General features: G+C 35.7%; 1 protein-coding gene across 4 annotated transcripts in view; it reads left to right on the top strand.

The window, feature by feature from the left end:
* SYDE2 (synapse defective Rho GTPase homolog 2) overlaps positions 1 to 22,551 on the top strand; it is a 49,775-nt gene extending 27,224 nt beyond the window's left edge. For 2 of the 4 annotated variants that reach the window (XM_037163954.2, XM_037163953.2), the window contains 4 exons: positions 64 to 190; positions 12,138 to 12,319; positions 15,307 to 15,538; positions 20,517 to 22,551. In XM_037163954.2, coding sequence (XP_037019849.2) covers positions 64 to 190; positions 12,138 to 12,319; positions 15,307 to 15,538; positions 20,517 to 20,995 — 1,020 coding nt within the window. In that variant the 3' untranslated portion in view covers positions 20,996 to 22,551. Of the gene's footprint in view, positions 1 to 63; positions 191 to 12,137; positions 12,320 to 15,306; positions 15,539 to 19,904; positions 19,953 to 20,516 lie in introns of those variants that run through there. The other 2 variants (XM_037163955.2, XM_053655516.1) reach the window with 2 other exon arrangements.
* Positions 22,552 to 25,684: the final 3,133 nt, after the last annotated feature.

Below are 25,684 nucleotides of genomic sequence, written 5' to 3'. Positions count from 1 at the left end.
ACTGTACTGTTATATTTTCTCTTTGTCAAATTTACCACAATATGGCCATAATTTTATTTCTAGGTAGTCGGCCTGTACCGATTATGTGGTTCGGCAGCAGTCAAGAAAGAACTCCGAGAGGCTTTTGAGAGGGATAGCAAAGCTGTTGTTCTCTGTGAAAACCAGTACCCAGATGTAAATGTGATAACAGGTAATGAATAGGTTTAACTTTATGTACACATTTTGGAAAAACTGTATCTGCAGGAAAGAGAATTGAAATACTATTTTTAGCCTAACCTTAATTTGATTTTATTCTGAAATCTTAACTTATTCTGGGAAAATTAGGGACAACTTCCTGGAGGAGGTGACACCTCAGAATTTAAAAAAAATTTTTTTGAGGTGAATAACCTTTTTTTGGTTATTCTTGTGTATTTAGAAAAAACTTTAAAAATTGTTTCTTTGTGTTATATTGCTAAAGGCGAAAATCTGAAAGATTATTTCTGATTTTTTTTCTCCAAATCAGAGCTGGCATTTTTAACTTAACACTGTATATTTCTGGGTGCTAGCATGATAGTGGTAGTAGATTTTAAAGTGAGAATCCTAAAGGAGAAGGGAAGTCTGTGCATAGGAATGACTAAAATTCACTTAATCACTTACCCATCCATATCTGGAAATTATTTACTTAATAAGTATTTATTGAACATTTATTACATACCAGGCATTCTTCTAGGCACCAGGGACAAATGAACAAGATGAACGGTGTTTCAGTGGGGGAAAATATCAGTAATCAAACCAATGAATAATAAGATGTAGTAACTTATTGGCGATAGTAGGGCAACAGGCATGATGCTGATTGGAGTTAGTAGTCAGCTTGGTGACTCTGGTACCATGGTGGTCAGAGAAGAAACTCTGAGAAATGCATTTCAAGCTGTGATCTATTTATATGATACAGAGTTATAGCCATTGGAAGATTTAGGGACAGAGCTCTCAGCAGAGAGAACAGGGTGAAATTTGTGATGGACTAAAACAAAGGTACTACAGACTAGCCTGCCTCCAGAAGGTAGAAGTAGTGTTAATGATTAGAATGGTTTTATATGTATATAGTGGTGTGTGTGTGTGTGTGTGTGTGTGTGTGTGTATATATACACACACCCCCAATATATATATATATATATATATATATATATATATATATACCCAATGTATATAAAAAGTGGCATATATATAATATATAAAAATTTATATATAGTGGAATATATAAATTATATAACTATATGTGCTTAATATTTATACATATATTCAATATATGTGACATTTATATATTTAAATATATACACAAATATTCATATATATAAATATGTATATTTTTTAGTGCGATGATACCTGTACTCCACCATCGGATGAGTAGAGTTTTCCTGTGTAGCTAGTCTTTGTGTTTGGATGAAGGCGAGAGGCATGTGGTTTCATAGTGTCTTATTACAGAGCAGTTTCAGAGATGTAGTCAGAACCATTTCTTTATTTATTTATAATTGCCTGAATTTTCAAGTACATGATAAAAGTTTACTGTGTTGCACTAAATAAATGGATCATACATTTCTTCCAAGTCTCCCTTAAGTAGCTCCTATAGAGTTAAAGATTGTCATATAGACTTAATTATCTTAAGGTTTTTATGTCCCCAAAGTGTTTGAAAGATATTAAGAAGGAAATATGACTTAAGTTGTTCCTGTCTGTCACTTAATTTTGGGGATAAGGCAGGCCATAGAGCTAATTTCTAGGTTGATGAGTAGTTAAAATTTTTTTGGTCACAACATACATAAATACGTCTTCTCTGTATCATTTTGTAAAATTTTTAAATTTTTCCCTATGAACCCTTTGCTTATAGAAAAGAAACTTTTACTTCATGGAACATAATGTGCATTGAGCATACTTTATGTGCTTAGTATTTGTTAATGATAATTCTCTATTATTTGCCCTTAAATTATAGTGAAGTAAGTAATCTTGAACTTAGATTCATTTAAAATTCCATTTATATTAGTGATTGTTTAAAATATTAATTATATAAAGGATAATGATATTTGAAATGTATGTTTCAATAAGTTATAACATTATCTTTTCTAGAGATCATTTAGGTTTTAATTTAATATAAATGCATGATAGGGCAAGTCTCACACTCCCAGGGAATGTTGAGTTCTGTTAGAACTAACAAGTCTTGTTTTGTTAAGGAACACATGGAATCGTTTTTGTTTTTTAAATTATGGGCTAGAGGGTTAGTAGTTTTTTATGTGGCAGCTACAGAAAATTTTATTTCTACTGATTGTAATTCAGCTGTTTTCTTTACACAGAATGTTGCTATTCATTGTAGATAATTTTCAACTGCAAAACTAATGATGGTAGTAAAGATCAAATGGTACAGATTAAGGAATGGGAATAAATAATTATAGCATGCCTGCTGTTTACAAAGTGTTTTATCTTTATCATCACTGTACATCTAACAGGTATTGATTGCTATGAAATGCCGTATGCTGTTTATATATGTCATATATCTTCATTATGTCAAAGAAGAAGTTTGGTCAATATTTCCTTGGTTCCCCAGTGCTTTTTCCAGATTATTACCTTTCACTGTTTAGTAGAAACTTATACTCTCTTCAGGAATGAAGCTTTCTTTTTTTTAAAATAAACTTTATTTAGTTATTTTTCAAGTACATTTTAGGAATGAAGCTTTCTTGGGGCTAATGGCACATTCCTACGTCACCTTAATCTTCCTTATTTAACATCATCTACAGAACTTCTGGGCATTCCCATTTATTCAGTAAAGACTTTGATAATCTTTTCTACTGTTATATTTTCAACCAAAGTCTTATCATCCTAAGCTGTTTTAATATATAAATGACCAATTCAGAATCCATTTGTTAAGACATCGGTCTTTCACCATTAAATTGTTTTTGCACCTTGTCAAGAAACAATTGACCATCAATGTGAGGCTTTATTTCTGGACTCTAAATTCTATTTCATTGATCTATATTATATGTCTGTCTTTATGCCATTACCATACTGTTTTGATTACTGAAGCTTTGTAGTAAACTTTGAAATTGGGAGGTATTAGTCTTCCAGTAATCTTTTTTTTACAGGGGTGTCCAACCCATGGCCCATGGGCTGCATGCAGCCTGGGATGATTATTAATGCAGCCCAACACAATATCATAAATTTACTTAAAACACTATGAGATTTTTTTTGTGATTACATGTTGTAATGTATTTAATGTGTGGCCCAAGACAACTCTTCTTCCAGTGTGGTGCAGAGACTCCAAAAGGTTCGACACCCCTGTTTTTTGTTTTTGGTTGGGTTTTTTTTTTTGGCTCTTTTTGGTTTCTTGCATTTCCATATGAATTTTAGAATCAGCTTGTAAATTTCTGTGAAAAGCTATCCGGATTTTCATTAAATCTATAATCAATTTAGGAATATTGCTACAATAACAGTATTAAGTCCTCTGATTTATTAACATAAGGTATTGCATTCCATTTATTTAGATCACTTTTTTCATCAGTGCTTTTTAATTTTCAGAGTACAAGTTTTGTACCATTTTGTTAAATTTCTCCAAAAGTAATTATTTTTTATTGTTATTCCATTACAGTTGTCCCAATTTCTCCCTCTTTGCCCTCCTCCACCAGTCCACCCTGAATAAGTATTTCTTTTTGATACTGTTGTAAATGGAATTATCTCATTTTTTTGGACTGTTCATTTTTAGTGATAGAAATACAACTGATTTTTGCATATTGATCTTGTACCTTCTAGATTTGTTTACTAGTTCTATTAGTTTTTTAGTGAATTCCTTAGTATTTGCTCTGTATGAGATTGTCATTGGCAAATAGAGTTTTACTTCTCTCTTTTTGAAATGGATTCTTTTTATTTCTTTTTCTTGCCTAATTGCCTTGCTAGGACCTCTAATATATAGTTGAGTAGCAGTGGTAAGAGTGAACATCCTTATCTTGTTCCTGATTTTAGGAAAAAGCAGTCCATAACTACTAGTTATGACATGAAATGGATTTTTCATAGGTCCCCTTTATCAAGTCAAGGGAGTTCCTTTCTATTGAAATAATGATGTGGTTTTTGTCATTTATTTTATTGATTTAGTATATTACATTAATTGGTTTTCAGATGTTAAACCAGTCTTGTATTCCAAAGATAAATCCCACTTGGTGATAATGTATCCTTTTTTTAAAAAAATATCTTGCTGGATCTAATGTGTTAGTATTTTTTTAGTATATTTTATTGATTATGCTATTACAGTTGTCCCAATTTTTCCCTCTTTATTCTTTCTTCACCCTGCACCCCCAGCCTTCTAGCATCCCCCACCCTTAGTTCATGTCCATGGATTGTACATACAAGTTCTTTCCTATGCCATTTTTTATCTATCCCTGTCTATTTTATGCCTACCAGTTAATGCTGCTTCTTCTTCTCTGTACCTTTTCCCCTCTATACCTCACTTACCTCTCCCCACTGAAATCTTTCCATGGGATGTCCATTTCTCTGATTCTGTTTCTGTTCTAGTTGTTTGCTTAGTTCTTGTTCTCGTTTGTCTTTTCTTTTAGGTTCATTTGTTGATAGTTGTGAATTTGTTGTCATTTTACAGTTCATACTTTTGATCTTCTTTTTCTTAGATAAGTCCCCTTTACCATTTCATATAATAAGGGCTTGGTGTTGATGAACTCCCCTTTAACTTGACCTTATCTCAGAAGCACTTTATCTGCCCTTCCATTCTAAATGATAGCTTTGCTGGACAGAGTAATCTTGGATGGAGGTCCTTGCCTTTCAAGACTTGGAATACTTCTTTCTAGCCGCTTCTTACCTGCAAGGTTTCTTTTGAGAAATCAGCTGCTAGTCTTATGGGCACTCCTTTGTAGGTAACTCTCTCCTTTCCTCATATTGCTGCTTTTAAGATTCTCTCTTTATGTTTAATCTTGGGTAACTTGATGATGTGCCTTGGTGTGTGCTTACTTGGGACTCTCTGGGCTTCCTGGAAGTCTATTTCCTTCACCAGATTGGGGAAGTTTTCCTTCATTATTTGTGCAAATAAGTTTTCAATTTCTTGCTGCTGTTCTTCTCCTTCTGGTACCTCTATAATTAGGATATTGGGACATTTCAGGTTGTTCCAGAGAATCCTCAGCCTCCCTTCATTTTTTTTGAATTCTTGTTTCCTCTTTCTATTCCAGGTGCATGTTTATTTCTTCCTTTTGTTCCAAATTGTTGCTTCGAGTCCTGGTTTCCTTCCTGTCACTGTTGGTTCCCTGAATATTTTGCTTTATTTCATTTTGGGTATCTTTCCTTTTTTTCTTTCATTTTTCAACCAAGCCTAATCAGTTCTGTGAGCATTTTGATCACCAGGGCTTTAAATTCTCCATCACATAGGTTGGCTATCTCCTCATCACTTAGCTCTCTTTCTGAAGCTTTGCTCTGTTTTTTCTTTCTTTTTTTTTTCAAGATTTTATTTATTTGTCTTTAGAGGGGAAGGGAAGGAGAGAGGGAGAGAAATATCAATGTATGGTTGCCTCTCATGCTTCCCTCACTGGGAACTGGCCTGCAACACAGGCATGTGCCCTGACTGGGAATTAAACCGAGATCGTCTGGTTTGCAGGCCCGTGCTCAATCCACTGAGCCACACCAGCCAGGGCTGTTTTTTCATTTTGGCCCTATTTCTTTGTCTGGGTACACCTATTAAGTTGTAAGGGGGCAGGGCAGCCCTTCTTGCTGTGCTGCGGTGCTGCCTATAGGGGAAGGGCTAGAGAGGGAACAGTGCAGCTCACCTGCTCAGCTCTGGCCCACTTTCCAATGATCTCTTGTGTGAGACTGGGAGTTTCTCCCACCGTGGCAACCACTGTAGTCCACAGTCAGCTGAGTCTCCACTCCTGTTCAGCCAGCCGTGCCTGCGCACGCAGTTTCTTTCAGCTGACCCTGCGTGGTTCACGGCCTTGCTGAGGGTTCTTACCAGTCTGTTTGACTGTTCCTTTAATACCTTGGTTGTCAGACCTCCATGCAGTTTGATTTTATGGCACTTCTGGTTGTTTATTGATTTTAGATTGGTTGTTATCCTCCTTTTGGTTGTGTGAGGATTTTCTGTGAAAAGTGAAGGGTTTCTAACTATGCCTCCATCTTGGCTGGAACTCTTAATGTGTTAGTATTTTGTTGAGGAATTTTGTGTCTGTATTCCTGAATATTGGTCTGTAGTTTCCTTGTGATGTCTTTGTCTGGTTTTGGTATGAGGGTAATACTGGCCTTGTAGAATGAGTTGGGAAGTGTTCTTTCCTATTTTGGGAAGACTTTGTGAAGAAATGATACTAATTATTCCTTTAATATTTGGTAATATTCATCAGAAAAACTATATGGGCTTGGCTTTATTTTGTGGAAAGTTTTAAAATTACTAATTCAAAGACTGCCAGCCAAGATAGAGGCGTAGGTAGATACATCTTCCTACCACAACTAAAAGAAGGACTACAGCAAATTTAAAAACAAAAAATAACCAGAACTGCCAGAAAATCGAACTGTATGGAAGTTTGACAGCTAAGGAGTTAGAGAAGAAACATTCATCCACACCCGTAGGAGGGGCGGAGACAGGCAGCCAGGGCAGAGAGGATGTGTGGCAAGGCGGCGGCGGGTGGCCTGGGTAGGTGAGGTGGCAGCTGGCAGACCAGGCAGTCCCACATTTGTGTGTGGATAAATTGGGAGAAATAACTGGAGAGTGAGATAGACCACAGAACCCAGGGGTTCAGCGCAGGAGAATAAAGCCTCAGACCTCTGGCTGTAAAAACCTGTGGGGGTTACAGCAGCAGAGAAATTCCCATTCTCACGGGAGAGTTCGTTGGGGAGACCCACAGAGTCCTAGAATATACACAAACCCACCCACATGGGAATCAGCACAAGAAAGACCCAATTTTCTTGTGGGTAGCTGGGGAAGTGACTGAAAGCTGGCCAAAAGTGGAAAAAGAGGCATCGTTCCCTCTCCGACCCTTCCCCTGCATACAGTGCCACAATGCAGCCACGTGGGTTGCCCCACCCGGCAAATACCTAAGGCTCTGCCCCTTACAATGTAATGGCCCCCTGAGACAAAAAATGTGGCCCAAATGAAAACAGATCAAAGCTCCAAAAACAGAATTAAGCAATGAAGAGGTTGCCAACCTATCAGACACAGAGTTCAAAACACTGGTCAGGATGCTCACAGATATGATTGAGTATGGTTGCAAAATAGAGGAAAAAGTGAAGGCTATGCAAAGTGAAATAAAGAAAAATATATAGGGCCCTGGCTGGCATAGCTCAGTGGATTGAGCACGGGCCTGCGAACCAGAGTATCGCGGTTCGATTCCCAGTCAGGGCACATGCCTGGGTTGCAGGCCAGTTCCCAGCAGGGGACTCATGAGAGGCAACCATACATTGATATTTCTCTCCCACTCTTTCTCCTTCCCTTCCCCTCTCTCAAAAAATAAATAAATAAATAAAATATTTTTAAAAAAAAAGAAAAATATATAGGGAACCAACAGTGAAGGGAAGGAAACCAGGACTCAAATAAACAAACTGGAGCAGAAGAAAGAAATAAACATTCAACCAGAACAGAATGAAGAAACAAGAATTCAAAAAAATGAGGAGAGGCTTAGGAACCTCCAGGACATCTTTAAACGCTCCAACATCTGAATTATTTAGGGGTACCAGAAGGGGAAGAGGAACAGCAACAAGTGGAAAAGGAGAATTTCCCCAATCTGGCAAAGGAAATAGACTTCCAGGAAGTCCAGGAAGCTCAGAGAGTCCCAAAGAAGTTGGACCCAAGAAGGAACACACCGAGGCACTTCATAATTACATTAGCCAAGATTAAAGATAAAGAGAGAATCTTAAAAGCAGCAAGAGATAAGGGGACAGTCACCTACAAAGGAGTTCTCATCAGACCGTCAGCTGATTTCTCAAAAGAGACCTTACAGGCAAGAAGGGGCTGGAAAGAAGTATTCCAAGTCATGAAAGGCAAAGACCTGTATCCAAGATTACTCTGTCCAGTAAAGCTTTCATTTAGAATGGAAGGGCAGATAAAGTGCTTCCCAGATAATGTAGAGATAAAGAAGTTCATCATCACCAAGCTCTTATTAGATAGTGTTATTAAAGGCACTTATCTAAGAAAAAGATCAAAACTATGAACAGTAAAATGACAACAAACTCACAACTATCAACAACTGAACATACAAAACCCCAAAACAAACTAATCAAACAACTAGAACAGTAACAGAATCACAGAAATATGGGTCACGTGGAGGATTATCAGAAGGGAGGGGAGGGGTGGAATGGGGGAGAGAAGGTACAGGGAATAAGAAGCATAAATAAATGGCAGATACAAAATAAGACAGGGGGAGGTTAAGAATAATATAGAAAATGGAAAAGCCGAAGAACTTACATGTATAACCCATGGACATGAACTAAGGTTGGGGGGAGTGCGGGTGGGAGGGGTGGTGCAGGGTGAAGGGGAATAAAGGGGAGAAAAAAATGGGACAACTATAATAGCATAATCAATAAAATATCTTAAGAAAATAAAATTACTAGTTCAGTATTTTGTCTATGCAGGTCTTCTGTTTCTTGCATAACTTGCAGTAGTTTATCGCTCTGAGTTCTATTTGCATGTGAGTTGTCTAATTTATTGGCATAGAGCTGTTCATAGTATTATCTTTAAATTCTTTTTATTTCTGTGAGATGATAATGATTTGTCTTCTCTCTTTTTTTTCATGGTCAGCCTAGTTGAAGATTTGTCATTTTCATTGATCTTTTCAAAGAACCAATTTTTGGTTTTGTCGATTTTCTTTATTGTTCCATTAATTTCTACTCTGATCTTTATATTTTTCTTTCTTCTACTTACTTTGAGTATAATACACACATTTCTTTTTTAGTTTCTTAAGCAAGAAAGCCATTGGTTTAAGGAAGCCATTGGCTTGGTTGAGTTGATCATGCACTGGAGAGTGTTCAGTATGTGCTGGGAACACAGGGGTCAAAAGAGAGAAGATTCCTGTTCTCATGGAGCTACATTCTAGTGGTGGGGGTTGGAGGCATAGAGGGAGGTTGGAAGTGAATATAATAGACAAAAGAAGATAATGAAAACAAAATAGTTAATAATTACTTTTCTTATTCTCTCTCTCTCCCCCTCCCTCCCTCTCTCCTCTCTCTCATTTTTCAGTGTCTTTTTAATATCGTCTCACTCTCCTCTATTCTTATTTCAATGACACCATTCTTACTGATGACCGTGCCTCTAACTTCACAGAGAAAATATAAACTATCAGGTAGGAACTTCCTCTACTTCTTGTCACTCAACCTGCCAACCTGCCTGCTTTTCTATCTTTTCTGCAACATTATACAAATGGTTTTCCTCACATTTTGGATTAATTTTAATTCTTTTATGTGTTCTCAGGAGTCTCTTCTTCCTTCTTCTTTGGGGGCTTTCCTCTTTCCTGGGCAACCCCCTCTTTCCTTCTTTGGGGGTTTACCTTAAAAACAATTTTAATATTTTCTTACATTAGCATTTAAATGTTCAAACCTCTCCCATCCTTAAAAAATAATCCTACTTTACCCTGGCTCTTTCTGCTCCTCTGTGCTTATTACCTCTCAAAGCCAAATTTCTGGAGAGGTTGCCTATCTTTTTCCCTTTTTCTCTGTTTCCTTAATGTCTGTTTACTTCCTAATCCACTCCAGCTTGACGTCTGTGTCCTTTATTGTCCTGAAACTGTGCTTACCAAGGTTGCTGATTTCCTTCTGTAGTGTACATTTTTTGGTCCTTGTCTCATTGTTTCTTATCCCTATTTGTAACACTCTGTTGCCTTAGAACCACAACAGGAATTTGTTAAAAATACAGGACAGGAGCCCTGACCCATGGAGATTCTGATTTAGTAGAACAGACATGGGCCTCTGGAATCTGTTGTTTTAAAAGTTCTTCAGGCTATTTCATTGTGTAGTCAAGTTTTAGAAACACTGTTCCCCATAGTATTTTAACACAGTTCTTATCTAACCTAACTGTTGTTGGGTATCAGTTGATACCTGGACTCTTGAAACATTGTCTCCTTGACTTCCTTGGCAGCCTGTTTTCCAGTCATCCTCCACCCCCTTCTTCACCTCTTCTTGCCACTAATACTTCTTTAGCCATTTATTCTTTAGTCACCTTTTGAAGATGCTCTTCCTGACAGCCCATTAAGAGCTTTCTTCAGGGTCTTCTCTCTTTTTAAAGATCTTATTTATTTATTTTGGGGAAGAGAGGAAGGGAGGGAGAAAAAGAGGGAGAGAAACATCAATGTGAGAGAAACACTGATCATATATGCCCCACCTTTCATATATGCCCCACCTGGGGACTGAGCCCACAGCCCAGGCATGTGCTGTGACTGGGAATTGAACCAGTGGCCTTTGGCTTTGCAGAATGATGCCTAACCAGCTGACACACACCAGTCAGGGACAGGATCTTTGTTTTTCACTAGGCCCTCTTATACCACTCATTATGCCTCCCTGGTAGTCCATCATTCTTAGGCTTCCAGTTACCGTCTTTAGTTGGTCATTCTTAGGTCTGTGTCTCTAGCCATCTCTTTTCTGAGCCTCAAATTTTTATATCCAGCAGCTTTGAATGTTGCATAGATACTGTCATGTGTTCAAAATAAAACTCCTTTTGATCCCTGAAAACATGGTTTTCCTCCTTTTTCCCTGTTTCAAGTAATGGCACTACTATTCACCTAGACACTGCAGCCCCAAATCTAGGAAACAGCCTTACTCCTTTTTCCTCAAAAGTACAAGTGCATTTTCATACTTAGCAGTCCTGTTTTGGGAATTATTCTACAAAGTAATGATGTGCAGGATTATTCATTATAGCATGTTTTAGAATAACAAAAAATTAAAAGCACTCCAAGTGCCCATCTGCAGCAACTGACTCTGGGACATCCATGCACTGAAATAACATGATGTGGCTGTGAAATGTTTGAGGAGTCTATGTGTTAAAAAGACCTCAAGCATATGATGCAAATAAAAAGTCAAGTAACAGAACAGGACATATATGCTATCTTTTATGTAATAAAGAAGAGTGTAATAATATATAATTTATTATATATTATTTCTTGATCACATATGGTAATATATTTTCATAAAACTGGAAGGATGCATAAGAAACTAATGAAACATGGTTACTATTATAATTTAAAAGATTATCATATCAGATGGGGAGTTTTCTATATGATCATGTTTAAGTTCAAACTGAGCTTTCAAACTGAGTTCCAAGCTCAGAGCATGTTCCTCATCAATTTTGTCTATACTTATGTTCTTGGTGTCAGAAATACCTCTTGTTTTTCCTTATGATCACATTCTAGTCTTTGACTAAAAACTTACCTACCTTTCTTATATGTAACAACCCTTTCCTCTACTACAGGTGATATCTCTTAGTTCATAACCACTTATGATGTGTTTGAAATTAACTTCTTTCCTATTAAAATAACAAGTTTGATGTTTTCTGTTTTTGACTTTTGGTTTTGTTTATATTTGATTTTAGGAATGATTTTTTCTCTTCCATAGTGTAGTATTAGAGATAATCCAGCCAGCCACCTGCCTTTACTAATGGCTTCTTAAACAGCATAAATCTAGAAACTGCTTTTTAAACAGAATAAATAAAAGGACATGTGTCAGACATATGTCCTGTATTAAAGAGAAAATATATAGCTCACTCATTTGCAAAGGATTTGGACCATTGGTACTCTTTCACTAGCAAATAAAAATCTAGAAATTCAAAATTCATATAATTGGAATAATTGTGAAATGCCCTGCTTTCTTAGCTTTTACATGTACAGAGAGGAGCTTTTTATGAAGGGTCAGAATCAATAGTGTATATATACCAAAAATGACTTATTTTATGAACAACAGACCTAATGTGTGTGATCATTGGAAATTACATTATGCATTTTTAGCTTGGGTTCAAAACTAAAAGTCAGTTAATGAGGCACTTAATAGATACAAAATGCTAGTGTTTTGTTATAACACATTTTTATATTATTGCTTTTATGATTTTCAGAATATTAAAAGTTAGCTGTAATAATACTTAAATTTTTTTAAAAATCACAGTTTTTTATTTCACTTTGAAAACCAATGGCTAATTGTCTCTGGTTTGTTTTCTAAAGGTGTTCTTAAGGATTATTTAAGAGAACTCCCTTCTCCTCTGATAACAAAGCAGCTTTATGAGGCTGTATTAGATGCCATGGCAAAAAATCCCTTGAAAATGTCATCAAATGGTTGTGAGAATGATACAAGTGACTCCAAGTACACTGTAGACCTACTGGACTGCCTGCCTGATGTTGAGAAGGTAAACATAATTGGCATACATTTTTCTTGAAAACCAGCTAGTGAATTATATACTTAGCTACAGTATAGATAATTTTTTAGCCATTTTAATATTTGTGGCACTCTTGAGTTTTAGCTCTGCCTTTACTAATGGCTTCTTAAACAGCATAAATCTAGAAACTGCTTTTTAAGCAGAATAAATTTAGAAAAAATGGTTATCCTTTCTGTATTATTTTTGCCTGGGCATAAATACTCTCATAAGTTTTAAAAGACTATTATTATCTTATTATTATAGTAATATGTGTTCATTATAGAATAATTGGGAATATATAGAGAAGGATGGAAAAATTACAGTGATCAAAACCCAGAGGCAACTATAATTAATATTTTATTTTATTTCCTTTTAGTATTTTTAAAATATGGCAACTATTTTGGTGTATATGGCTTAGCCTCAACTGTCAAGGAACCCCTGGTAGCATTTCCTTCTTGCTTGCCTTTTCCCATTATTCCCCTCCCCACAATCTCAATCTTGGGTCCCATATCTTCAGGTATGCCTGCAGGAGAGAGAGAAGGATGGCTGGATGTGCAGAACCAGTCTTAACCTAGCTTTAGCTGTTGTTTTTTAGAATAAAAGGAAAAATAAGGGAAAACCATGGGGTTGGGCTTGTCTAGGTAAGGTTGACTGCCTAGATTTCTTATGTGAGGGCAGACTGGTCAAGAGTTAGTGGGTAGACATGTTAAGCTCAATAGCTTCATTCACTAGTTTACTGCAGTCTTCTGATTGCCCCGTACTTTGTCCAATTAGATTAGCAATTACTACTCCTTTTGGTGGAGGGAGGAGAGTAGCTGTAAAGAGGTGAGCAGATGCAGAAGGGTGCAATGAAGGGGTAGAAATATTCCCTCACCAATACAATGTATAACTCTAAGTGTCATTTTACGTGTAAGTTGAAATTTGTGTCAGGGAATTTAAATCACTTGACCAAGGCTAGGCAACTTTTATGAGTATAATAGTTTGTCATGTGAATTTATGTCTTTCTGACCCTAAACCTCTTGCTATTAATATCCTTTCTAAAAAGGCTGCATAATATTCCACTGAGTGGATTTGACATAATATGTCACTATTCTCTTTTGAATGATATTTAGGCTTTGAATCTATTTGTATATAGTCACAGATTTTTTTTTTCAGCTAGAATGATTTATATGAGAATCTCAGAGTGGAATTGTCGATTTAAATGATGTGAACATTTTAAGGCTCTTAATACATGGCTTATATTAGTTTTCAAAAGGGACAAAAGAGTTATATGTTTTTGGCCCACCTTATTTAATAGACAAAATAGATTTCTTATTTTAAGTTGCATTTTTTTGTTTGTTGAGATTGGAGCTAATATTTTTTAAGTATTAAAAAAATTATTTTTACAAAGGGGGAAGAGAAGGGGAAAGAGAGAGAGAGAAAAATGTACATACATGTACATACAAGAAATACATCAAAATGCTTCTCAAAAGCTTGCAGCTGGGGACCTGGCCCCTCCACCCAGGCCTGTTCCCTGACGGGGAATCAAACCAGCAGCCTTTCATTTTGCCGGCTGGCACTCAATCCATACCAGCCAGGTCTGAACCTAATATTCTTAACCAGTTAAAAATGTACTTTGTGTGTGTGTGTGTGACAGAACTTTATTTCAAAATATCAATTTATATTCTTTTCTAGCTTTCATTTTCTCTTCCTTCCTTCCCTTCACAACCAAACACTGAAAGAACATTTATTCTGGCTCTCATTATTCTTTACCACTCATTTGTTACTCAACACTTTGTAATCTGGCTTTCCACCCCATCTCTCTGGACTTGTTCTTGCCAAGATTACTAATGACCTTCTAATCACCAAATCCAAGTGTCACTTATAGCTCTAGGAATAAATATTTCATTTTGTTTGTTCTTGTAATTTTTTAAATGTACAGTTTTAGTTGGGATTCATTTTTTCAGTACAATTATGAAGAAGAAATTATGCACTCATTGTTAAATGATTTATTGTGTATCACTAATTTTTTAAAAATCATTCCTTTTCATAATTACTTAAACCTAAATAATCATTTCATTTCTTGAGCAAATTCCCCTTATTAGTTTCTTTAAAGATTAGTGATTTTGGGGTTAGTTTTTTTTAAGGATTTTTTTCAATAAATTTGCTTTGATTTGTAACTATACTGCTTTTCCCTTTTCCATGGTTTGTCAACTTAAAATATCAATTAGTTAAGAAGCACATTGGTCTTTTTCCTAATGCAGGTCACAGTAGAACCTGGCCATGTTCTGAAATGTTAAGCTTCCTAGATTTAAGGATGGCAGCACCCTACTTTTGACTACAGGATTTATTTGTATTTAAAGACAAGCACATGAGTCCTCTTTCTGTAACAGTCTTTTTCCTCTTGTCATTGTAGAGGAGGGAAGGGAGGGAAATGCCGATGGTATATTTACCTAGGGATTCCAGCTGAAATTTGGGATGCATTATGAACATTTTATAAAAAGTATATATTTTAACCACTTAATAGATCAAATTAATGTTGTTGGAACCTAAGGGTCCTGTGTAACATTTCTATAATAAATTGTTTCAAGTTCTAAATGCCCAACTTATAAGCAGATCTTTGAAATGACCTTTTATTTGGGGGGTTCTGTTTTCTAAATTTTTAAATTAAATTTATTGGAGTGACATTGGTTAATAAAATTACATAGGTTTCAAGTGTACAATTCTATAGAACATCGTCTGTATGTTGTGTTGTGTGTTCACCACCCAAAGTTTAATCTCCTGTCGTCATCAAGTATTTGACCCATGTTGCCTTCCGGTAACCACCGTGCTGTTGTTGTCTGTGTCTCTTAGTTTTGTTTGTTTGTTTGTCTTGATTGTTGGTGAAGTAACTTTTTAAAAGTAACAGAATGCTTATTTATATTTTTTGCTATGAATTGTGCCCTTGAATTTTTTCTTATATAATTATATTAAGTGCAACTTAATTTAATTTAATTTAGGCAACCCTAAAGATGTTGTTGGATCATTTGAAATTGGTGGCTTCTTATCATGAAGTGAATAAGATGACCTGCCAGAATTTGGCCGTGTGCTTCGGACCAGTATTATTAAGCCAGAAGCAAGAGGCTTCCAATCATAACAACAGAGTCTTTACCGATTCAGAAGAACTTGCAAGTGCTTTGGATTTTAAAAAACATATTGAAGTTCTTCATTACTTACTTCAACTCTGGCCAGGTAAATGATTCTGTGGCAGTATTTTTCTCTTTCAATGATAGGGTATTTGAATTAGCTAATCATTAAATATACCGTATGTGATTGAAGAAAATCTTCTCTAGACTTTGCTATCTGATACCTGCCCTGTAGGTTTCTCCAGTTAAACTTTCTACTTTTGCTGATAATATGATGTTTTGGATTTGGTCAGATCTGGATTTGAATCTGGCTGTGTCACTTATTAGCAGTCTGACCCTGGGCAGGTTCCTTAACATCTTAGAGCCTCAGTATCACCCTTTGTCATATGGATTTCGTATGTTTGTGGAACTTAAAGGAGGACTAAGTAAAAAATTATATATATAAGGTGCTCTGCACAGTCCTTGGCACATAATAGGTACTCAATAATTTATTTTTCTCCTTAAATCATTTCTTCTTTCTGACATCCTTATTGTATTTACAGTCATTCTTCAAATTATCCAGGCTTGAGTTGACAGTTATCTCTGACCTTTTTATCTTTCTTATTCCTCCCTGTAATAGACAATAACAAAAGGCTGACTGTTATTTTCCATGTATATCTCTTATATAGTTTCAGAGGTAAAAGAAACATGTATTTAATTAGATGTTCCATAAAGGATCCTGTATTTAAGTTCCAAATTTGTCTTACCCTGAAGTTCCCCTCCTCCCTCCCCAGCAATGCACGGTATTTTACTTAGAGGCCTAGTGGAACACACGGTGATAAAAGTGCCTCGGCCCTGGATTCAGGTTTGGGTTCAGATTTGGATTGTGGCATTCACCAACAGTGTGGGCTCAGACAAATACTTTAGTTCCCCCAGATCTCAGTTTGCTTCTTTGTAAATAGTGCTTTCCTCAGAGTTGTTGTGGAGGTTGAGATAAAGCATCTGAGGCAATGAACAGAATGTTTGGCACAAAGCTAGCTCTCAATAAATATGCTTTGGTATTCTTTTATAGACATATATGAGAAGGAGAGATTAAAGTACAAAGGAATGCCTGATTTAATCTTTTAAAATAAATCTTTTTAGCCCTGGCTTGTGTGGCTTGGTGGATTGAGTGCTGACTGGTGAACTAAAGGGTCACAGTTTCAATTCCCAGTCAGGGTACATACCTGGGTTGCAGACCAGGTCCCCAGTAGGGGGCGCATAAGAGGCAACCACACATTGATGTGTCCTCCAAAAATAAAAACTTTAAAAATTAATCTTTTTAAAAGTGAATTAAAATTTAAGCTAATAAAAATTTTCAACTTTTAAATTTAGAAAGTAAAGTTTTTAAACATCAGCTTAAAAATAATTTCTATTGATATTTTAACCGAATTAGTATGTACTATTAATTATTTTAAAATTCTTAGTCAAGATTCTCTGTATAATTGGTCTGATTTCTGCATTTGGTGCCCCAATAAAAGGAATCACTTAGGTTAAAGTTTTAAATGTGTGTTTCCTAGCTTTTCCTAAAACTGTTTTAATTCCAATAAACATCAGGAATATTAACATCATATTAACCACAAATGAAAACTTGCTTGCCTGGATGTGTCATTAGGTTTACTTTCAGCACCTGAGCCCTTTATCATTAATTCTGTACCAGAGGTTCATGTCACTTCATTATTTTGTAATAGCCACCTTTGTTTTGGGTGTAGAAGCAAAAATTAAATCATATCCTTTGTTATAGAAAAAGCAGGTTTAGATTTCAGATTCACTGTATTTCAATGATAGCCTTAAACAACCAACTCTTAGTGCGTTAATACGTTATTCCAAAGATTTGTGTTGTTGGATTTAAAAATAACTGTCACTTTTTCTATAATCTTTTATTTTTCATTAGTTTTACTTCCTCGGACAAATGACAGAACAGGGCACAAAGATAAGAGGAAACAGCAATTAGTTTTGCCCTCTAACTCATTTGCTGTTGGAGTCAAGAAAAGGCAGAAGTCAAGTAAATAAATGTAAGGCAGTTACTGAGCCTGAGAAAATTCAGGGGATAATAGAGAATGGGCCATAGCTTATCAACTTGGTGAATGCCCATCTCATGAATTCAACAGGTTTTGGCTCTCCTTGCTATGCATATCTTTCTTACTTTTCCTTTTGGAATTTCCTCCGTTGCAGAGGTAAAAAGAGTTAGTTCCACCCTTTCGTTTTGCTTTCTTAGCTTTTTGTTTTGTGTTATTTTTTGTTTTATTCATTTTGAATAAGATTATAACTGGCTTTGAGCTTTCCATTTGATAAATTTTGTCTTCCAAGTGGTCAGTTAGAACTCTAGCCTATTTGCATTGGAAGGAGACATCATCCTGCCAATGTTTTTCAGATTTTCTTCTGCCAAAGCCCTAGGGTTCTTTGGAAGCAGCTTCAGGGCCAGATTGGTAGCTTGTTAAGGAACAAAATATAAACTCACTTCCCTTTTGACCAAAATAGTCTTCTTTTCATATTTTCTTAATGTAGGTTTGTACAAAATCGTTGTTTTTTAAAAATAAGTATGCTGTTTTAAGAAGAATGTTGAAAATTACTAATGGGCCACCCTTTCACTTTACAGATAGGGAAATAGCTTTAGAGAGAGTGTAACTCCAGACTAGCTGTTTGCTCTACCACATTTTCTGTGATGAGTAGATTTGGGGCAGGGTTTTTTGGAAACACTATTGATTTTTTCCCCAATCCTTTTTGTTTAATTTTTCTCACTAGATAAAGCTTCAGGAGGGCAGGGACTTATATTCCCAACTCCTAACAGAATGCTTGGCACTACCAGCCAACATATTCTGTTAAATAAGGCAATTATACTGTAGATAAAAGGCCAATAAAGTGGTTATTAAAGATAGAAACATAGTGGTAGAAAACAAGATAAAAAAATTAAATTTCTTAGTACTTATCATTATATTTTGAAACTTTTCCAGAAACCATAATGACTGCAGTTTTTATTTTATTCTGTTGAAGGTAGGTAGTCAGCAGTGCTGGGAAAACTAGAACTTTTTTTGGAGTGGTTAAAATTAGCCATTTTCTGCCTTGGTTGGGTAGCTCATTTGGTTAGAATGTTGTCCCATACACCAATGGTTGTGGGTTCGATTCCCCTGATACCTAGGTTGCAGGTTCGATCCCCAGTTGGGGTGCATGTGGGAGGCAGCCAATCCACGCTTCTCTCTCCCTCCCTCCCTCTCTCTGCAAAATCCTTGAGTGAGGAGTTTTTTTAAAAAGCCATTTTCTCTGCGTTATTAATAGGAAACCATTCCACCATCAGTAGTTTAGAAAGCCAGTGAGATTGGTTTTTCAGAAATTGAATTTTTAGTCTAAAAGATATAAATGTCACCATAATACATTTCCTAAAAATTTTCCAAGAAAATATACAAAAATAATGGTTGAATAAAGATTTGGTTAAACAACTTAGTAAAATAAACCTGGTTTTTACAGGTAAATGTCAGAAAATGCAGGCGCAGTCCACAAGCTCAAACGCAGAGTCACACATGTTTTAGTGTGGTTGCGTCACAAACCGGATGACCTTCGGGTCAGCAGGAGACCGTGATGGGTTGGTGAAAACAACAAGCATGACACGTAGGCACCAAGAACAGAAATAGCACAGAAAATGCAGAGAGAAAAGGAAGGAGATACAGTGGAGATAAGAAGCTAGAGGAGAAAAAGGAATATGAATAATTAAATAATTAAAAAAATTAGATATACACTGCAATTATATCAGTTAATGGTGTGGGATATTCTTTATTAATACTGTTATTAAAGATCAGTTTAAAATAAATACCAGACATTTATTTTCTAGAAACTTTAAATCAAGAGCTTTTAGCTATTATAATATAAACCACCATAAAAATGCAGATAAACAGAAATGTTAAAAACATATCTATACACAATTATTATTTTAATAAATAAGTAAAAAAATTATGTGATCTCTGGAAAATGCTATAATATCACTAAGTCTGGAAAACTAGAACCATATACATGTTTGTATTATTTTTCAGTTATCTTATTTCATACACTAGGGAACAAGCATTCAGTGTCTGTTGGAGAGTGTCAAGTTGCTGCATTATCACTGATGATATGTTCTCATTACCTTATTAGAGAAGGGCAGTATAAATGGAGAGATACTAACGGAGAATAAATAAGCAGAAAGAGAGAGGTATTATGAAAAGGTTTTTAATAGCTATGCCTCAATATTTAAATTAAGTTTGTTTTATATACAGAAGAATCTTAGACAAATCTTTTGTTCAATATACACAAAAGTAAATGCTGAAGCCTTGGTTCGTTATGAGATACTGTGCGTTTCTGTGGTTATCTGAATAGTCAGCATGATGCATACCCTTAGAAGAAATTAGTCTTCTTATGAAGAATGTTTAGATTGTTAGATACCTAACCAGAATGGGAAAATAAAATATCTGTACTATTTTCAGGCAATAAATGAAGACTATAAGTAGCTAATGCTGTATAATCAAACTCAGGTAACATGTGGTCAAGTCTAGTATGTATTTGTGCATTTTATCAAAGTGAAATTTTGGCTGCTTGGTAAAGTAAATTATGACATTGCTGCTAATAGAATTGCAAAAAATCACAAAGGTCAGAACTTTTAGAGTGAGCATTTTAGATGCCTTTGCCTCATTTCGATATTTGCAGACAAAGGAACTTTTTCTTTTGTTTTGTTTGTATATCAACATGCCTTGCCTGCTTTTTGCTGCAGCTTTTAATTTAGAAGCAGCTACCACCTTAGCTACTGTGTGAATTATGGGTAGATAATTAACAGACATTAATCAACATTGGAAATTTGATTTGTTTGGGGATGTTATGATATAGCATGAATTAGCATCACTGTACATTCTACTAGCTTCTGTCCCTAATCTTGATTATGTCTGGTCATAGAAAAAATAATTACGGAATGCTTTCTTTGATAGTGCGCATGTTTTTGTTTTAATGCATGTTTGTAGTTATTAAATGCCTTATCCTTAGCTCTGTTTTTTAAAGGCCAGTAGGATTATCATCACCAAAGCAAATTTATTATTTGTTTTTAGTGCAACATTTAACTGTCAAAGAATCAACAACAGAGCAGAAATCTTCTCTGAATTATTTGAGGAAGAAGAAGGAACGACCCTACCTGTTAAATTTGAGTGACGCTAACTCATTGAGAGTACTGAGGCCACGGCAAACCAGGTTGGACAGTCCACTTAGCAATCGCTATGCAGGAGACTGGAGCAGCTGTGGACAAAACTACTTTGTAAATACAAAAGAAAACTTAAGTGATGTGGATTATGATGATGTCCCTTCAGAAGATGGAGAAAATTGCAGCAAAATGTATGGATCTGATATAATGATTAAACAGCCAATTTCCTTGTCCAAAGAGTGCACATTTCAGACATATTTGACAATGCAGACAATTGAGTCCACTGTGGATCGAAAAATCAATCTCAAAGATCTACAAGAAAGTATTGATACATTAATTGGAAATCTGGAGCATGAGCTTAACAAAAACAAGCTTAGTGTGAGTGTTTGAGATTAAGAGTTTTATTTGTTTTTTCATAATGTTTTGAAGTTTCAAATCATTCTCACAGCGATGTTTTTATTTTTTTATTCTTGAAGGCTTCAATTAACTTCTAATAAGTTAATGTGATTCGATTAAAAACACTATTCACTAATATAACTTATCCCACTGGAAAATTTTACGTCAGGTAAAGATAACTTGGACTTCTTGGATATATTTTAATAAGTCTTGTCAATTCTGTGGAGATAACTTTAAGTGCACTTAAAGGGTTCGGATAAGTTATTAGCCCCTCAGGGTTTTGTACTTTACAGGAACCGCTCCTCTGCAGCTGACACGGCTGCTGCTTTCGGAGGCCCTTGCGGCTCAGTGCGCTTGCTCTGCTCCATCATTTGATCCCATTCAATTTGCAATGAAAATGCTGCTATAAGAAAACCTTTTTATAAGTGAAAGTAAAATTATACAAATATTAATGTATTCTGTATTAATAGTAATTATTTAAGCTTATAAAATTAAATATTTTTATAATCCTGAAATATGTGTATGTTTATAAGTTCATATATGTGTAGTTATTAGAATGGGGGGAAGGGTTTGGTTGGAAAATCACATGTATCTTTAAAATATATATGTCAAGGGGCCAAAGTCATTAGCTTAAAAATGTCTTTTTCAGGGAGAGAACATTTAAGTTAAAGGAGGTGCATAGAAATACACAAACCAAAACACTAGACACATGTGAATACAAATACTAGACTATTTTTTCACTTACAGAAAGTCACAGTATTCCCAATGAGAAGTCATCTTTTTAATTGAAATTCTCTAATTTAAAGGATTAAGTGCCCAGATTTCTGCACTGATGACTTAGATTATAAAAATTTTCATCTGTTCAGTGCAGTTTGAAGTTCTACTTTTTTTTAAAAAAAGTAATTATAGATAAAACATATTTATTTGTAATAGAACATTTATAACATTGACGTTATAATTACCCTTGTTTCTAAAGAAATCTTGCCAGCATACTATGTTACTGATTTTTAAAAATTAACTTATTTTGGCTAAGTATATTTACAGGGTAGTCATTATAGCAATCATAGCAGTGTTTGAAAATATACATTTAGAAGCCTTTTTAAATTAAATTGGAATGTATTTTAAAATTTTTTATGCCTGCAGAATGTATAATTTTAAAATTATAAGTAAAATTTGAATTACCAAGTTAAAGATGTAGCAACCATTAAAAAACCTGACTTCTTGATTTTTTCTAAATATTAAAATATTTAACTGTTTCTATGCATATACATTGGTAAACAGAAAACCTTTTTATTTAATTTGAATATTCAATTGTCTAAAAAAACAGATAAATAACTATTTTTATGTGAAATTTTCAGTTTTTAAGCCTTCTATAACAATTCAGAAGAATACCAAAAGACTATGTAACAGGTATATATATTGAGTAAACAATCAAAAGAAATGTACTTTAAATAATTTGTAGGAAGACTGTCTCAGGCTTCTTTCTTTTGTTTGCTGTATCATGTATATTGTATTAATTGAATAAGTTGTTCCAGAAATGTAAAATTTTATTAAAATATTATAATCTATTATAATGACTTTAAGGGTCACTTATTTTAATGCCACTCTTTGAAAACAAATGTGTTGAAGTATTGGTCCATTAATATGTTATCCATAAATATATGTAATAACTTTTTGGTCAAAAATTGAATTTCCCAGAATCTGATATATTTTAAGAGTCATATTAATTTTGTTATATTAATACTTTTTTAATTTAAAAAATATTTTATTTAATTATTTTTAGACAGGAGAAGGAGAGAAGGATACATCACTGTGTGGTTGCCCTTTATGCGCCCCCTACTGGGGACCTGGCCTGGAACCCAGACATGTGCCCTGACTGGGAATCGAACCAGCAACCCTTTGGTTTGCAGGCTGTCACTCAATTCACTGAGCCACACCAGCAGGGCTATTTTTTAAAAGATTTTAAGTATTCATTTCTAGAGAGAGGGTGAGGAAGAGAAAGAGGGAGAGAAACATTGATATGTGAGGGAAACAGTGATTGGTTGCTTCTCGCACACACCCCAAACAAGGACCTGGCCTGCAACCTAGGCATGTGACCTGACCAAGAATCAATCTGGTGGCCTTTTGGTTTGTAGGCTGGTACTCCACTGACTGAACCACACCAGCCAGGACATGTTATATTATTGTGGATGGAAATAATTTTCAAGTTAATCTCTGTCATTTTAAATAGAAAATACTAAACATTTTTTGGTGTCTGACTCACCGAGACATAACTATAAATCTCATCAATTGACTTTTGCTGTACTCAGTAGTGCTCAATAAGTATGTACCTTTACTTTTTATAAGATTTCTAATTTATGTTATTTTTAGAGGGGGAGCAAGGGAGAAAGAGAGGGAGAGAAACATCTGCCTTTGGCCTGTCCCTTGCTGGGGACCTGGCCCACAAACCAGGCATTAGCCCTGACTGGGAATCAAACTGACAACCCTGTGGTTCACAGGCCAGCACTCAATCCACTGAGCCACACCAGCCAGAGCTCTTGTATTTTTCTAAATGAGCTCCTTAAAATGGATGTTGCTATTATTAATAGTTATCAAAATGCCCTATAATGCCCTGTTAGCCAAAAGTACTAATGTTTCTATACCTGGTGATGATGCCCTCAAAGTCACTGTAAGAATAAGAACGTGAGAGGACTTCGTGTATATCTAAGCCAAGTCCCACATCATAACCACCTGGAAAATGTCAGGTTGTGTAGCTTCATCTTAGTGCTAAAGAAATGGGTTTTGGCAGTGATATGATTCCTGAAAAGAATTTAATTTCCAGACCGTAGAATGACTTCGAGTCTTAAGATTTTATCATTTAATACTATCAGTTTTTAGATTCTTGGGTAGTGATAACGTCGTAGCATGTTTAATAACAAGTACTTCTTTGAGTCTTTTGGACCTGGGGACTTTGGGACAAAGAAGAGTGCTCCCTCCCTCTTCTCCCTGCCCAGTGTTCCTGTGGGCTTCAGTGAGGCTCACATCCGATACACATCGAAAGCCCAGAAATCAGCGTTCTTCATCGCAGTCTGACTCAGCTAAAAACCGCCTAACCCAGGCAGAAACTGAATTTACTTAAAATACAATACTGCATCTGAGAGAAGGCTGTTTTAGGGCACTACACTATTTTATGCTTTGATCTAGGCAGAAGTTTCACAAGTGTTTACATATCAAGTTGTACATTGAAGAATTGTGTCCTTTACATATATTTATAAATATTTACTTTATTGGGATGACATTGGTTAATAAAATTATACAGGTTTCAGGTATACAGTTCTATAATGTATGTATCCTTTATATATTTTTAAGTAATTTTTTAAATGGGAAAGCTAGGGAAACAGGGCTCAGGCTAGGTGACAAGAATGACAGTCGCCAAGGGTAGGCTTGACTAGGGTGCTGCTGTTGGTGCCACTGCCACTGCCACCAGACTGTGGACACCCCTGGAATTAACTGTAAAACATCCTTGCTCCTCTGCATGGTTCTGGATTGATTCAGAGTCCCTGACAGAAGCATGGCACCGTGTCCCAACTTCCAGGAGTCAGAACAATTAGTTCCCAGAAACTTATTACACCATGGTACATTCTCTGAATGTAAGAAGGGGATTTAGCTATGGAGCAGGAAGAGGCTGAGCAGTGACAAATATCCACAAGCCTCCCCTAGTTTTCATCTCTTCCCGTCGCCCCCCCCAAACTGGAGTCTTTCTCTTGCTCTCCATATCCAACCCATCAACAGTTCGGACTCTGCTGTATCCCGATACCATGCGCTTGTTTGTTACTACTAACACCACAGTCCAAGCTCAACCTGTCTCTTCCTGTTTCATCTCCTTGCTGTTCCTCTCTGTCCACACCCACAGTCTGTTCTATCTATCCACAGAAGCAAGGCGATCTTTTAAAATGATAAACCACACCACTTCCTAGGTCCCTCCCCTTGCTGCCCGTGCTCCAGCATCACCGAGGACGTATTCCTCTCTCTGGATCTTTGCACTTGCCATTTCCTCTGTCTGGAAAGCTGCTTCTCCAGCTCTTACTTGGGTAGCTCTTTTTTGTCATTTCACTTCTCTGCTCAAATGTTACTACAGAGACTGCTCTGAAAACCCAGTCAGCAACCTGCTTTGAGAATTGAGGGAGGAAAAAATGGAGATTTCTATTTCCCCTAACAAGGACCAAATAGTTACGGTACTATTTGATTAAACTCAAAACATGTATACCTTTGGAAAATGTTTACACTTAACTAAATTTGAGAAGGAAAACTTTAAAAAGTCCATTGTCACCCTTCTTATCACCCTGGCTCATTTTCACAGGCTTTTTTGTCACCATCTGAAATTACCCCATTGTATTACCTATGTTGACTCTTCGAGATGTCGGCTCCATGGCAGCAGAAACCTTGTGTTTTTAGTTCATTGCCACGGGCCAAGAAACTGTGAGATGTTGAGTGACTTATTAATACAGGAATAAATATAAAGGGATTCTCAGAGAATGATGGTCTTTTTATCAGAAAAAGACCAAGGATGATGAGATGCCATGTCTACATTATTTTTCAAGTATTCGCTCCTGAGTAATAAATTATCTGTGGTTAGGAAAGTAACATTACCTTAAAAAAAAACTTACGTTTCTTTTGGAACTAGAATGGTATTACAAAAATTAG

Source organism: Artibeus jamaicensis, unplaced genomic scaffold (genome assembly GCF_021234435.1).
Source record: "Artibeus jamaicensis isolate MK-2021 breed Jamaican fruit bat unplaced genomic scaffold, CSHL_Jam_final scaffold_1019, whole genome shotgun sequence".
Lineage (NCBI taxonomy): Eukaryota > Metazoa > Chordata > Mammalia > Chiroptera > Phyllostomidae > Artibeus > Artibeus jamaicensis.
This window is presented reverse-complemented; position numbering and strand designations above follow the sequence as displayed.